At 39.4% G+C, this 13,456-nt stretch overlaps 2 protein-coding genes across 3 annotated transcripts in view; one reads left to right on the forward strand and one right to left on the reverse strand.

Annotated features, from left to right (window-relative positions):
• The window catches only part of LOC119724632 (transmembrane and coiled-coil domains protein 2-like), a 43,466-nt gene extending 37,985 nt beyond the window's left edge, over positions 1-5,481 (reverse strand). For both annotated transcript variants that reach the window (XM_038195763.1, XM_038195762.1), the window contains exon 1: positions 5,063-5,481. In XM_038195763.1, coding sequence (XP_038051691.1) covers positions 5,063-5,186 — 124 coding nt within the window. In that variant the 5' untranslated portion in view covers positions 5,187-5,481. The remainder of the gene's footprint in view (positions 1-5,062) is intronic.
• Positions 5,482-6,010: 529 nt separating this feature from the next.
• Positions 6,011-12,993, forward strand: LOC119724633 (ras-related GTP-binding protein C-like). The gene is made up of 9 exons (XM_038195764.1): positions 6,011-6,089; positions 7,012-7,163; positions 8,217-8,311; positions 9,111-9,244; positions 9,379-9,578; positions 9,786-9,900; positions 11,037-11,179; positions 11,643-11,788; positions 12,584-12,993. The coding sequence occupies exons 1-9, from the start codon at positions 6,087-6,089 to the stop codon at positions 12,763-12,765; spliced, it is 1,170 nt and encodes a 389-aa protein (XP_038051692.1). The 5' UTR covers positions 6,011-6,086; the 3' UTR covers positions 12,766-12,993.
• The last annotated feature ends 463 nt before the right edge of the window (positions 12,994-13,456 follow it).

Consider the following 13,456-nt stretch of genomic DNA (forward strand, 5'->3'; position numbering starts at 1 on the left):
TGACCATTGACTTTTCAAGAAATTCTCACACAAAGAAGACAACCCATATTTTCCCCAAAGCAGAAAGGTATCCATCTTGAAAAACGATCCCTCCAAGATCCTTTAAAAGGTAAATGAACAGATAGCAACGGTGTTAATATGATGAATAGGTTGCCATAGAAATGGTTGCTATTCTGGGAGAACACAGTAAGATCCTGTTCAAATATTGAGCCATGTGTACCTTTCATGCATTTCATCAAAACGTAATCAAATTTTTATTGTGCTCGCCTACGTGTGGGGGAATTTTGTCACAATGAAACCCAACGACAGACTTGATGGAATACTGACGCTGCATATTTGACATCAATAGCTGTGATTTTATCTTTTGAAATACATCTGAACACAGGTATCATTTTGTGGGCTTTTTCCCCAAACCATTCTCTGCCAACGGATTTTTCTGCCACAGGTTTGCAAATCTATGGAAGGTCAACGTGTCAAAAATAACAAATTTTTATAAATGTTTCCAAACAGATCATAATGGGATTTGATTGTTAAAAATTCAAAATAACCAACAAAAATAGACCAAAGAATTAATAACAACGTCTCTTTCTTACATAATGAGGGTGCTAATAGGCAAATTGGGGCAAAATCTCTTGCCAACCACAGCTTAAATTTATGCCCTTCTTGCATCCCGTACAAAATGGCGTCAATGTTTACAACGAAAAGAAAGGTAATGTAAGATGAAATAAATCATCCCAAATACAACACATGCTCAAAGTACTCCACAATGCCCTAAACACATTCTTATAATTTTGCAACTAAATATTTTGCCAGTCGAAAACATGATGGGACCAGTATTTACATACTTATGTTTAAACCTGCGCCACTGCAGGACCCGAGCCAAACATTTTAATAATATGTATCACTCAGTTTATTCCAGTTCTCCACCCCGCAGGACCCAATCTCATTAAGAAAAGCTGCATGAATCGCGCAAGTTCACAGCTGACGCAATTGCATAAAACGCCCAGGGTGCTTTTTCTCTTGTGTTTATTTTCCACCATCTCTCACCTAGCTTGGCTTCGCTGGCTATTTTTTTTTTATCACTATCCATCTGTCCACTAAATCTGTTAAAAGGATTCATGTTGTTTTAATCTCGAACATGTTCTTTTTGTTTGTAAGGGATCATTGGATTTAACATCAGGCTTGCTTTTCGGATAAAAAAGGATGTAGATTTATTAATCCTACCAAGTAACCTCTCCTTAAATTACAAAATACTTCTAGTAAGAACATACATGTACCGGTATACTACTTCAACCTAATTTACATAAACTTTGTAGAATATGGTGCAGTGTAGGCCTACCGGTACCTCTTCCCAAATAAATTTTGTAGAAATGACAATCAATGGAAACTATCAATTTCCATAATTTGTAAAAACCTTTCTGAATTTTTAACAGGGGGAAAATAAGGAGATTCTTGCTTGGAAAATAGTAGGCTAAGGCCAAAAAAAAAGTCTCCGGTTTCTGGTATGGAGCTTTCCCAAAAAGTGGTGCGGCGACGCGGCTTTTTTTTTTTTTCCTGATTTTTTTGCTTCAAATGTGTGCTGATGACTGCAAATGGTGCCCGACTAAACTTAGTGCAAATATATGGGAGTCCAGAGAGGCCACATAAAGCTTATTCTCGACCATAACCCAATCTAAGAACACGTTAAAATTGTGCAGCAGCAGGATTCCAGTCAAACCAGTGAGTTTGGCGGTTTTGAGACATCATCTTTCATTGAAAAAAAAAACTTTTTCATTTTGCCAACGCGCATGGCTACGGCGACGCGCGCGCATACCAGAAACCGGAGACTTTTTTTTTTTGGCCTAATCACTGAGCTGTTTCTTCTTTTTGTTGGGGGGGGGAGGAGATTTGATGGTGGGGGGGGGGGTGGGGGAGAGGGGGTGGAGGTGGAATGGGCACTGAAAACAAGAACTTTCTTTTTTAGCTAAACAGACCACATGTACATGTAGCTAAACCTCTCCTACCAACAAAAACCCTTTACACCCCCCCCCCCCCAGGGCCTGACATCTCCCCGACATTCCCCACCCCACACCCACCCATACAAGTGTGTATTTGCCTGCAATCAGGTATCCCCTATTGTCCCTCTTTTGTTTGTACTTTTTAGGAAGACCTCCCACATGTTTTGTACACGAATCCAAATTGGAAACCTCTCGGGAATTGGGGACCCTACCGGTATTGTCCTCTATTGTTCAACATCCTCTACTGAATGCAGAATCCCCTACTGAATGCAGAGGACTCCTCAGTCCTCACCCCAACCAACACCCAAAAATGAGGGAAATGAAAGAGAAACCATCTGGGACTTATTATCACCCTTCCGCAGAACTCGCACAAGAATGGTGACACTAACTGTGAAACTCATTATTTTAGTCCACACATCCCACATTTAACTGTAACAAGTAACAGCTCATGTCGGCTGCTTGACACTTAGCTCTAAACACCCCTTATTAATGACTAGCCAAGTGCCGATTTCATTTTGGTGTGGTGGCTACAACTGCAAGCAATACTGCAAATATGGGTCATTCTAGAAATTTGGGGTCCACTTTTTTCCCTGTCACATGTTCTTCTGAAATCTGTGACTTTATAACTCTGGTGCAATCCTTATTGAATGCAGTCGTCCTCCAAGAGTGAACAGCAAACTACAGATAAAAAGTACCAAGGTAACAGGGACAGAAATGTCAGACTTTGGACCCTAAATTTGTAGGATGACGCAAATTCCTTCCTCCGTGGCACATGCCTTTTAAAAAACCACTCTGGACCTTTAAGTTTTAACACATTAATTTCCTTGTCCTGTGTATACATGTATGCATAAATATCAAATCACATCATGTCAGGGAAGTAGATAAACACTTCAAATATTATTACAGGATTCTACATGTATGAAAGGATACGAAACTATGTAATTTACATCCGCTGAACATTCAATAAAAAAAATGAACTTGTGAACTGTGTGTTGAAATGAACTTGTGAAATGAGTTTAAAGGGAATGTACATCATTGGTTTTTGCTGTAATTTTCAGAAATGAACTATTTGAAGGGTTACTATGATAGATCAAATATTGTTACACTGACATGTTTGAAGTTTTGTGTTCCAAAATGCTGGAAAAACCAAGAAAAACACAAATGGTGAAGTAGTCTGGTTCCCTGACTCCACTAAAGATAAAATGGATCAATTTTTAGATGACGGAAATTTGTAAGGTAAAGGGAAGCAGTCTAGCTGGCCTGCACCCATTCATGAACATGTAACCATTAGCAAACAAACTTTTGGACTGAAAAAATGGTGAATTTAGAGCAGTAGTTGAAAAATAGTTAGGTTTTTCTTATGGTGGTCGGCCGACCACTGTTGGAAATTTATACAAAAACACAATTTTCTTGAATATGACTTCACACCAGGTGCCATAATTTTACAGGATGTTTTAGACTGTCATTTACCAACATCCTAGTAAGGTATTTCATAAAAACTGGGTAGTTTTATTTTTCGATGTTTGCAAATGTTGTATATTCCCTTTAAAGGGGCAGTAGGGCCTGAAATCACCAACAATTTTATGTTTTGGGATTGTTTTATTTACTGTATAAATCCTACTGTAGTTCAAAGGCCTGGTTGAAAGAAAACTAACCTAATGTCTTATTTATATCGTTCCTGACAAAAAACACACAAATCTGGTTGGTACATAAACATCGGACTCGGCAGACATTTTGTGGCATACGTATTTCTAGTCGTGTCCATTCAATGCACAATGGTACACGTTCGGTGTGTCAGCCTTCTGTGCAATATAACATCAAGCCCATATATTGGCCCTTGTCTCCAACAGGCGTGTACTGGTTCATCCTCAGCAGTGTTAATTGTATAGTCTACACGTTTTCTAATTATCACCGTTATATAACATGTAATAGTAATAGGCATAACTTTTTCTTAATCTTAGGCGAAGTTAAAAAACCAACATGTTTCTCGTCCCCGCCCACTTCCTTTTTGGAGGCCGCCTGGATTTTTTTATTATTTTTAATTTTTGAAAAATGCAGTAAAAAAACACAGAAAAAGTCCACAAATTCATCGGAAAATAAATTGTAGACCAATACAAGTCTAAATGACACTGTAAATATGTTCAGTTCTCTTGTCCAACTTATCTTTCATTTTAAAAGTGTCTTTGAAGAGTGGAAACACAAACGGTTGCAGGCAATTTTTAAATGGCGGCCATCTTGAAACAAATAAAAAATAAAAAGCCCCGCTTCCTCCTTTTTTTCGTAAACCCGGACGAGAAACATGGGTTTTTTTTATTCGGCCTTAAGGCAATTAATATTTAGCCGGGTAGGGCATAATGCAGAATTCAATATAAAAAAATGGGACATAAAAATATTTGTAATTTTATGGCAGTGGATTAGCCAGATCTGGCTTTCTTTTTAGTAAAGTATATTTTTTTCCCCAAAAAAAAATCCTCAAAAAAGAGCCACAAATCCGAAAAAAAGTGTAATACTCTGCAATTAAATATTGGAGTCAATTTAAAACACTAAACTTAAAGAAAAACATTCTTCATTTTTTGGGATGAAAAAAAAATCAAAAATTGTCAATAGCTGGGCTTGAACCGTACCAGGGATCTACGAGACAGACGCACAATCTACTCGTAATTTAATACGTTTTATAATGTAAGCCTACTCGTATACGAGTCTAAGCATGATAAGAGGGTGCTGTACAATCTAGCAGCCTGGCTGAATATCGTTTACTGAAAGAAAGAGTAATAAGTAGGCAATTTTTTCAACAAATTTTGAATGACTAAGCAGCACTGTTTACAAATTAAATGAATCATTAAACAAACATTTTACAATGACACCATACATCCCCAACCCAACCCCCCTCCCCCCCCCCCAAAAAAAAATGTGTAACAATACAAATCAAATCATATGAAAAGAAAATTAGGCTTTAGGCGTTCATTTCATGTGTTAAAAGTCGAAACCCCGCCCCCTCTTTTTTCAACACCGTCATCCCTGAAAATGAAACGTCAAATCTCAGCCATACTCAAAGAACAACTCACCCAGCGTATTTCGACTCCCCGAAGTATTTCTGTGTCGATCCTCGTGTACCCTCTTCATGCCCTTCGCGGTGCGTTTGTCCAAGTTGTCACTCAGTCGCTTACCGACCACCATTTTGTGAGCCATTTGAAAGCCCAATTTCGGCAACGTCTACACCAATCAGTCACCCACACAACAAGCACGCATCACTTTCTTGAGTGGTTTCTCTTACAAAGCTGCATAGCTATTTGACACTTTAATGACCCTGTTATCTCGCAAGATTTCCAGCGAACTATGGTTTCGCACAATAAGGCTGTGCAGTATTACTTGATCTTTGACCCGAATATCCAAAACCGTCAGGATGACTTTTTGAGCACATACGCAGTTCACCATTCCAACAACCTGTGATTTTATTTTGGCCTAGGTTTATTTATTTAGGGCAGGATTGTACATAATACGCATGCGCTTCTAGTTACAGGTCACCAAAAATGAATTATTCATGATTTGTTGACAGCTAGACGTAGACAAGTTTCCAGTCCTTCCGTCATCGATTCTGACTTCGAATTAAGTAAATATTAATTGATAACCAGATCCTCTTCTTCCTTTTTACTGAACCTTAAATGGAGTATACCTTTAATGTTCTATTGAATATTTAATGAGTTTCGGTACGCTAGATGTCGACTTAAAGCACAGAGGGAGAGTGCTTAAAACATAAACTGCGTGCGGACTTGTACAAGTTAAGTTTAGTAACTTAATGAATATTCAATGTAATATAAATATTCAGTATATACAACCTTCATCCTTTGTCGATAATCTTGTTAGTTGATAAGTTGATTTTATCACAAAAATCCATACAACAAACACATTTTATACTTTTTAAAAACTACATATTAATAACGAATATTTTTACTTGTAATTCAAGTAAAATTATTTGAATACCATTATTGGATTTTTTTTCTTTGTTGTACAATCTTGAAAGAGACGTAAATCACATGATAAATTTAACTTTCATCGTTCACGTTCGCCAAAACATGCTTGCACAGCAGGATGGTAAGAAATATGGTTTAAAATTTCACTATTTGTAGGATAGTAATTGTTATGGATTATCAGCCGGGAAAAATGTGAAAATGTGTAAATAAACCAATTATGGAAAGATTGTGTAATTTTGGTTTTGTTTGGGTTTGGTTGTCGTCTTCAAGTTTCAACATGTTCAACTTCACTTCTTCAGCTAGTTCATCCATCAACTTCAATTTCAACTTCAAGTTGTTGATTGTTGATTGTCATGATTGTAAGTGGTGTGTTGACTTGAATTAACCCTAGGACTATGGTCTTACACGTAAGACCCATACTAAGATAGACATATCAACGCGAACATGCTGTACACTCCACGAATAATAATATATGGAAATGAGTCTTGGAGCGGCCGCTGTATATTTTCTAGGGCGATTGTCATGATTCATTGTGTAGTGACACTAGTGTCATGAGTGTAGGGCCCGGTCCCTAGTATAAGGGAACAAAATCCACTTTAAAATTATTGGACCTACAAAACTAGTTGGCGACATTCTCAATAAACAGGTATATCATAAATAGACCCGAAAATAAAGATGGCGATCACCGCGCGATGTACTGTGAGCACGCACTGTGCGCTGAATCGCAAGGCACAAACCGCGCAGGCAAATCGTGATTTCTACCCCTGAAAGAAACTGTTCAAAATTGCAAAACAGGTGTCAAATAGAATTGAGAGAAGTCTGCTTTTGATTGTAAATGTGATTTTTGAGCAATAAAAAACATTTTTGACTCTAATTTGATCAAAACAAAATATTATATTTATTCCCAGTGAGAATTTGATCCCAAAGAATTACATGTACCTTTGCAAAATTCCAAACTCAGTGAGCATTCTTAAGATAATGGTCAAACATTTTTAAAGAAGTACAAAAAAAAAGAGGTACATACATTTTTGTTTCTGTTCCAGTCTTTTGAAGACGAAGAGTTTGTTGGAGGGTATAGCGCCCTCGTTGGGTCCTTCCCCAAAGACTTCGGCTACGGACCGGACGACCACAATGCTGAGGTGGGGGCTGCATCTGCCGACACCAAGCCACGGATCCTGCTGATGGGACTCCGGAGGTAGGGGTCATTCCATGTCAAGTCAATACTCCTTCCGGGGTCAATTGGCCAAATTTGCTTTCAATTTGCTAAAATTGTTCATATATCAGAAATTCCACATCCCGATTTTGAACCTTTTGGGTCACTTGTGAAATACTGGTCCTTTTTCAATACAGCTTTTTTCACAGGCTATAGTTAGGGAATTGAAATATCACATTGCAAATCTTTATAAGGACTTTAAATTTCTACAATGATTAAAGCGCTTTGGTAGCTCCGTGTGATAAATGTGTGTTCTGAATGCCGAAGGAACTAAGCTTGAATCCCAAAGATTACTTTTTTGATAATTTCCCAAAATGTATTTTTTTACTTTGATTGTTGTAAATCAGATCCTACTTTTATTAAAATAGAAATTTCCCGCTGATTCATGGCCCTGGAGGATTTTTGGTGTTTTTTTACTGGGAATTAACCCTAACCCCCTAGGCCCTTGTTGCTTACAACCATCCTCAATCCTCCAAAATCCTCCAAAATTTTGCAACTCCGCCTAAATTTTTCAAAATTGTCAGACAGTCCTGCCTCAAAATGCATTCATCCTCAATCCTCCAAAATCCTCCTCATCCCAAAACTTTGCACTCGTGTTTAAATGAAGGATAACCAACGCCAAATCCTTCAAAATCATCAGACAGTCCTGCCTCAAAATGCATTCATCCTCAATCCTCCAAAATCCTCTTGTGCTTCAATCACCATTCATCCTCAATCCTCCAAAATTTTCATGTGCTTCAATCACCATTCATCCTCAATCCTCCAGAATCCTCATTTGATTCAATCACCATTCATCCTCAATCCTCTAGAATCCTCCAAAACCGCCAGGAGGATTTTGGAGGAGTGAGGTGGGTTAGGGTTAAAGTCTGGGAAGTAAAGTCCGAGAACCATTTGGTTGACAAGTCAAGCATGCGCGCTGTGGTCGACTTTTGTTTAAAAAAAAACAAAAAAAACAAAGCAACAGCAATTTTTAAATTCTCTTGGCAGCTGACTCCTCTGCATGTTTGTGGTATTGATTTTTGTTTTTGTTTCCAGGAGTGGAAAGTCGTCAATCCAGAAGGTGGTATTTCACAAGATGTCGCCGAACGAAACCCTCTTCTTGGAGAGCACAAACAAACTAGTCAAGGATGGTAAGCGGAATGATATCACTGCTGATGTAAAGACTAGTCTGGCCAATAATAATTAAATAATAGTTTATACATTTATATTGCGCAAATACCATAAGAATATGATGAAATGCGCATCACAATTATTAACCCTGTTCATCAGGAATGAGACCCTGCAGCAGCTTGAGATCCGCGCAATATGGTCTCTACCCTCACTGGTACCCATTATACTCCTGGGTGGAGAGAGGCAATCATAGTAAAGTGTCTTGCCCAAGAGCACAAGCACCATGTTCCCTGTCAGGGTTCGAACCCATGTACCACGGCACACGAGTCGAACACCGTAACCATTCGACCACAGTGCCCCACAACCATTAGCGAAACAACAGCAGAATTGTGCCGAGTGCCTTGAACTCTTGGTGACTGCTCTATGTTCCGACACCCCTATGTTCCGACAACCTAGATTGTGTTACTCCCGGTTAGGGTTAGGAATAGGAATATGTGCAGTCGGAACATAGGGGTGTCGGAACATAGAGGTGTAACCGAACTCTTCAGGCTGCTTTGTACTTCATGTTAAACTTGACCAGCACATTTATAACCCCAACCTTCTCAAATCCTCCAAAATCCTCTTTGCATAATGGTGGATTTTGCAGGATTGAGGCTATACTGCAAAAAGGTGTGGCTGATTTTGGAGGATACACTGTGTCAAGGCAGCACTGAATCCCTCCATATCAATGCTGATTTATTTTTTTAAATTCATTGATTCAGTTTTTATTTCGATGTCATTGATCTACTACTTCTTGTTTCTAATTTGTGACTTTGACAGACATCAACAATAGTTCCTTTGTTCAATTCCAAATTTGGGACTTCCCCGGCCAGATTGACTTCTTCGATCCGACGTTCGACTCGGAGACGATATTTGGCGGATGCGGAGCTCTTGTATTCGTCATCGATGCACAGGTAAAATCTCAAACTTCAAACAGTCCAAGTGTAGGTTTATTGAGGTCGGGTTTACATACTCCTAAATAGCGACCTCGTATTGTGTCCACCATGTCTCAAAAAACGATACATGGAAATTTATTTCTTGGTTTTAGGATGACTACATGGACGCGTTGGCCAAACTGCACATGACGGTGTCCAGAGCCTACAAAGTCAACCCCAACATCAAATTTGAGGTTTTCATCCACAAAGTGGACGGCCTTTCGGACGACCACAAGATCGAAACACAGCGGGACATCCATCAGCGGGCCAACGACGACCTGAGCGACGCCGGCCTAGACTGCATTCACCTCAGGTAGGTCGCCCAGAAAGGTCAAAGGTCGGTCAAAGGTCGGTCAAAGGTCAGCTTAGAAATTTGCTAAGCACAGAAAACATTTGGTTAGCAAAAACAGGTTACCAACTAAAACCTCTTGTAATGTATATCGCTTGTTACCGGTTCCCTGCTGAATTTTTGCTTACCATATATATTTGCTTAGCAGGTTTTTTGGTCTATTTTTTATAGTTTCTACCTGACGAGTATCTACGATCACTCCATCTTTGAGGCCTTCAGTAAGGTTGTACAGAAACTCATCCCGCAGCTACCGACGCTGGAAAACCTTCTCAACATACTCATATCGGTAAGCACCGAAAAAGGGGTGAAAGTTTTTCTGTCTCCGAGCCAGAAAACCGTGAATACGAGGCGTTCTGGCAAAATGAGACAAAACTGGGCAGAGGTGGAAATGAGGGTGTGTAGGTATTAGGAAAGAGAATGAAATTCTCCTTACAATGCTGTTTGTTGCGCTTCAATCGGACATTCCGTTGACAAGTTAATGCTGTTTATAGTTCGCATTTATCGACATATCAAAATAGTAAAATACTGAGAAAAAGGCCCTTAAAGTTTCAAGTTTTGTATTCGTAAAAATGAAAGATGGCATATTGTTTCCTTCAAACCACTTTTACTCCATGATTTGCATTCTATTTCTTTAAAATAACATGTAGTAGACATACATGTATCAAAAAATTACAAATATCGCTAAATCTGAAAATTGATAAAAATCACCCCCATTCAGTTTTTTTCATTTTTCTTCACTATGGCCTGTGTCCATTTTGCCAGAACACCTCATATATTGCTGGTCATTTTTTAAGATTGTCGGTTCTGTTGAGCCGCGGTGTGTGTCCTTGGGCAAGACACTTTGTCACTCTTTTCCTCCAACCCAGGAGTTAAATAAGTTTCTGTAAGATTAGAGATAGTTATTGAAACAGTATGAGGCTGTACACTCTCTAAGGAGCTGAGATGGTACAGGAAGTTTTTATTGGCGGTGGTAAAAATTAGAAGTGTGCAGGACGGGAACCCTATTGAAGTAAAACATGGACACCCGGGTACCAGTAAAAGAAACCCAACCCCAAAATGTAAATCCTGGAAGTTGTCTGAAGGGCTTTATTAGCTTTGCGATGTAAACTGCAACTTTTGCAAGCATCATCTGTTGCACGTTAAAATGTACATGAAACTGTTTTGATTTTCAAGGTAGCCTGGTTTTCATTTTGAAAATGCCCACAAATGGCATTCAAAACCTTTCTTTTTCGTTGTTTGAGAAGTAACTAAAGTAGGTCTAATTTGTAAGTTGGTTACGAGTACCCGATCCAAATCTGGAACCGGTTCTCGACATCTTATTCAGTTGTTAAATGCCAACACCGTACATAATTTATGTAGAATGAATAGCGCCCTCACCCATGGAAGAGTACCTCAAGATGTTTTCTCTTATTTCTGGCACAGAATTCTGGAATCGAGAAAGCATTTCTCTTCGACGTGGTCAGCAAGATCTACATCGCGACCGACAGCTCCCCCGTGGACATGCAATCGTACGAGCTGTGCTGCGACATGATCGACGTGGTCATCGACGTGTCTTGTATATATGGGTAGGTTTTTGAAATTGCTTACGAATTCATTCAGAGTTCCTGTCCTTCACAATGAACATTTCGTATTAAAAATAACAAGAATTGCCGCCTTTTTTGCTTCAACATCGGAGGAAAAAAGGGAAGAAGCCACATCAAACATAAACATTGAAGCAAACAAAAATTGCTAAGAACTACATTGTTGAAGGTTCAGCTGAGCGGATACTGTACATTTTCGAGAAAAACGGAAAACGTATCCACAATGTTAGGGTCTCATAACTGGAATCCGTTACTAACGCACGTTAAAAAAGTGTGCCCGCCGGTGGTTTTTAAACCACCTTCAATTATTGTTTTCTCTTGAATGATAAAATTTCAGGCAGAATAATTTCCCGGAGTATTGGTACGAGTCCTTTCTTCACTTTGAGCAAGGATTTTCTCGTTACGTTTCCGGGTAATTGCAAATGTTCCATTTTTCGCTCTCGACCAGTTTACAGGATGACGGTGAAGTCGCATACGACACGGACTCCAGCTCCATCATTCGGCTGAACAACGCAACGATCCTGTACCTCAAGGAAGTGAACCGGTACCTCGCCCTGGTCTGCATCCTGAGGGAGGACAACTTTGACAGACAAGGTGAGAAACAGGGTGGGGGGAGAGGTTGGGGTGGGGAGTACCCCCTCATGGGTGCCAAGGGAAAGATTCTCAGTTGAAATTTAATTTCACATCCTCTGCCATATTCGCTCTTTGCACGCTTCCCCCATAAGCATGCACAGCCTCGATCGGGCAACTTTACACAATAAATATAGCCGGTTCAGTGATTCCCGAGTCAGGGTACAGTGATTCCCGTGCATACACGGGAATCACTAAACCGGCTTTTTTTATTAAAGTTGCCAGATCTTGGCTCTTCCCAGAACTAAATGATGGTCAGTCATGCGGAAATCACTAGAGCATGACAAATGGACCACAAGTTACAAAACTTACTTCTTCTTTTTTTTCAACCCAGATTTTCACTACCAAGGAGTGATTAAAGTCAAAGGTGTTGTGCGTAAAGTTTGTTCCTTGAATCTTACTCTTTCATGTGATGTCAAAATCAGTGCCATATGTGCAAAAATAAGAAAGTTATGCCTGTTTGTTGATCTGGTCTCAATAACTATTCCTCCAGCGGTGAAAACAAATATGAAACAGTCATCAAATATGTCATTTTGATGCATCTTGCTTATGATGGGTTTAGTGATATCAGTCTTAGGACGCGTCTTGACTAGGATGCATCTTAGAGCGGGGACTCATCTTAAGTCCGTCACAAGATTAGACGAGATTTGTGAAATCGTCCCCTGTTTACATAAAATGTCTGTTCCAAGGTGCAAGATTTGGTGTTTTTTGGGGGTAAGTTTTTGATGGGTTTTTTTTTCAAATTTTGTTTCACCGCAGGGCTGATTGACTACAATTTCCTCTGCTTCAAGAGAGCCATCGAAGAGATTTTCGAGGTCCGGCAAAAGGGCCAGGGTTCCTCTGGCCCGACCGGGGCCGCGGGGATGAAGTCGTTACGGTCGCTAAGCAACGATTCCACAGACAGTCCGCAGTTGAACGGACTAGTCGCGGCCAAATCGTGAGGCAGTTTCTAAATAGCAAATATATTTTATGGAGTGACTTTCGAATGGACTTTGAAGAATACCTCGTAGAGTTTTTCAGCAAGTGCGCAAAAGTTAAGTTACGTCAAAGTTGTGAGACGTCTTTTCTTACAATTCTGGAGGCCCTGGTTCGATTCCCACTCTGGTGAATATGTACGTCGGAAGTAAAATTTTGTCAAAGTTGACGTTGCTTTCACTAAGCATCGGCTAGTGCAGTTGTCATTTTACAATTCTGATGGCCGAGGTTCGAATCTCACTCTGGTGCAGGTACATCAAAAGTAAAGATTCATCAAAATTGATGTTGCTTTCGCTACAAAGCTTGCAAATCCACTGGCCCTGGTTCGAATTCTACAACAGAGAATTAACGGAACAGTTTTTTCAATTTTTTTTTTTTTTTGTGGAACCGTATGATAAGAAAAATCAGAGGGGTTATTCCTCATGTTCAAAGCGACGCAAAAATCTTCAATCATTATTACTTTTTTTTTGGTTCTTTTGTATGTACATACATGTAAATTATATGCTGCACGCAAACAAGAGTAACCCTTTTTGGTAAATTAGTAACAAAATTCCTATTAAACTGTTGAATCTTGTACAATTTTTGTGTAATATGTAGAATATGATTCAAGAACGTAAATTAGTATTTTAAGTCCAAATGGGGGGGGGGGGGTTTAAA

This window comes from Patiria miniata, unplaced genomic scaffold (assembly GCF_015706575.1).
Source record: "Patiria miniata isolate m_02_andy unplaced genomic scaffold, ASM1570657v1 HiC_scaffold_18, whole genome shotgun sequence".
In the NCBI taxonomy this organism is placed as follows: domain Eukaryota; kingdom Metazoa; phylum Echinodermata; class Asteroidea; order Valvatida; family Asterinidae; genus Patiria; species Patiria miniata.

Coding starts and splice junctions, on each gene's coding strand:
- LOC119724633 (XM_038195764.1), top strand. Junction 9,901..11,036: donor TTCTCAACATACTCATATCG/GTAAGCACCGAA, acceptor TTTCTGGCACAG/AATTCTGGAATCGAGAAAGC. Junction 11,789..12,583: donor GGACAACTTTGACAGACAAG/GTGAGAAACAGG, acceptor GTTTCACCGCAG/GGCTGATTGACTACAATTTC.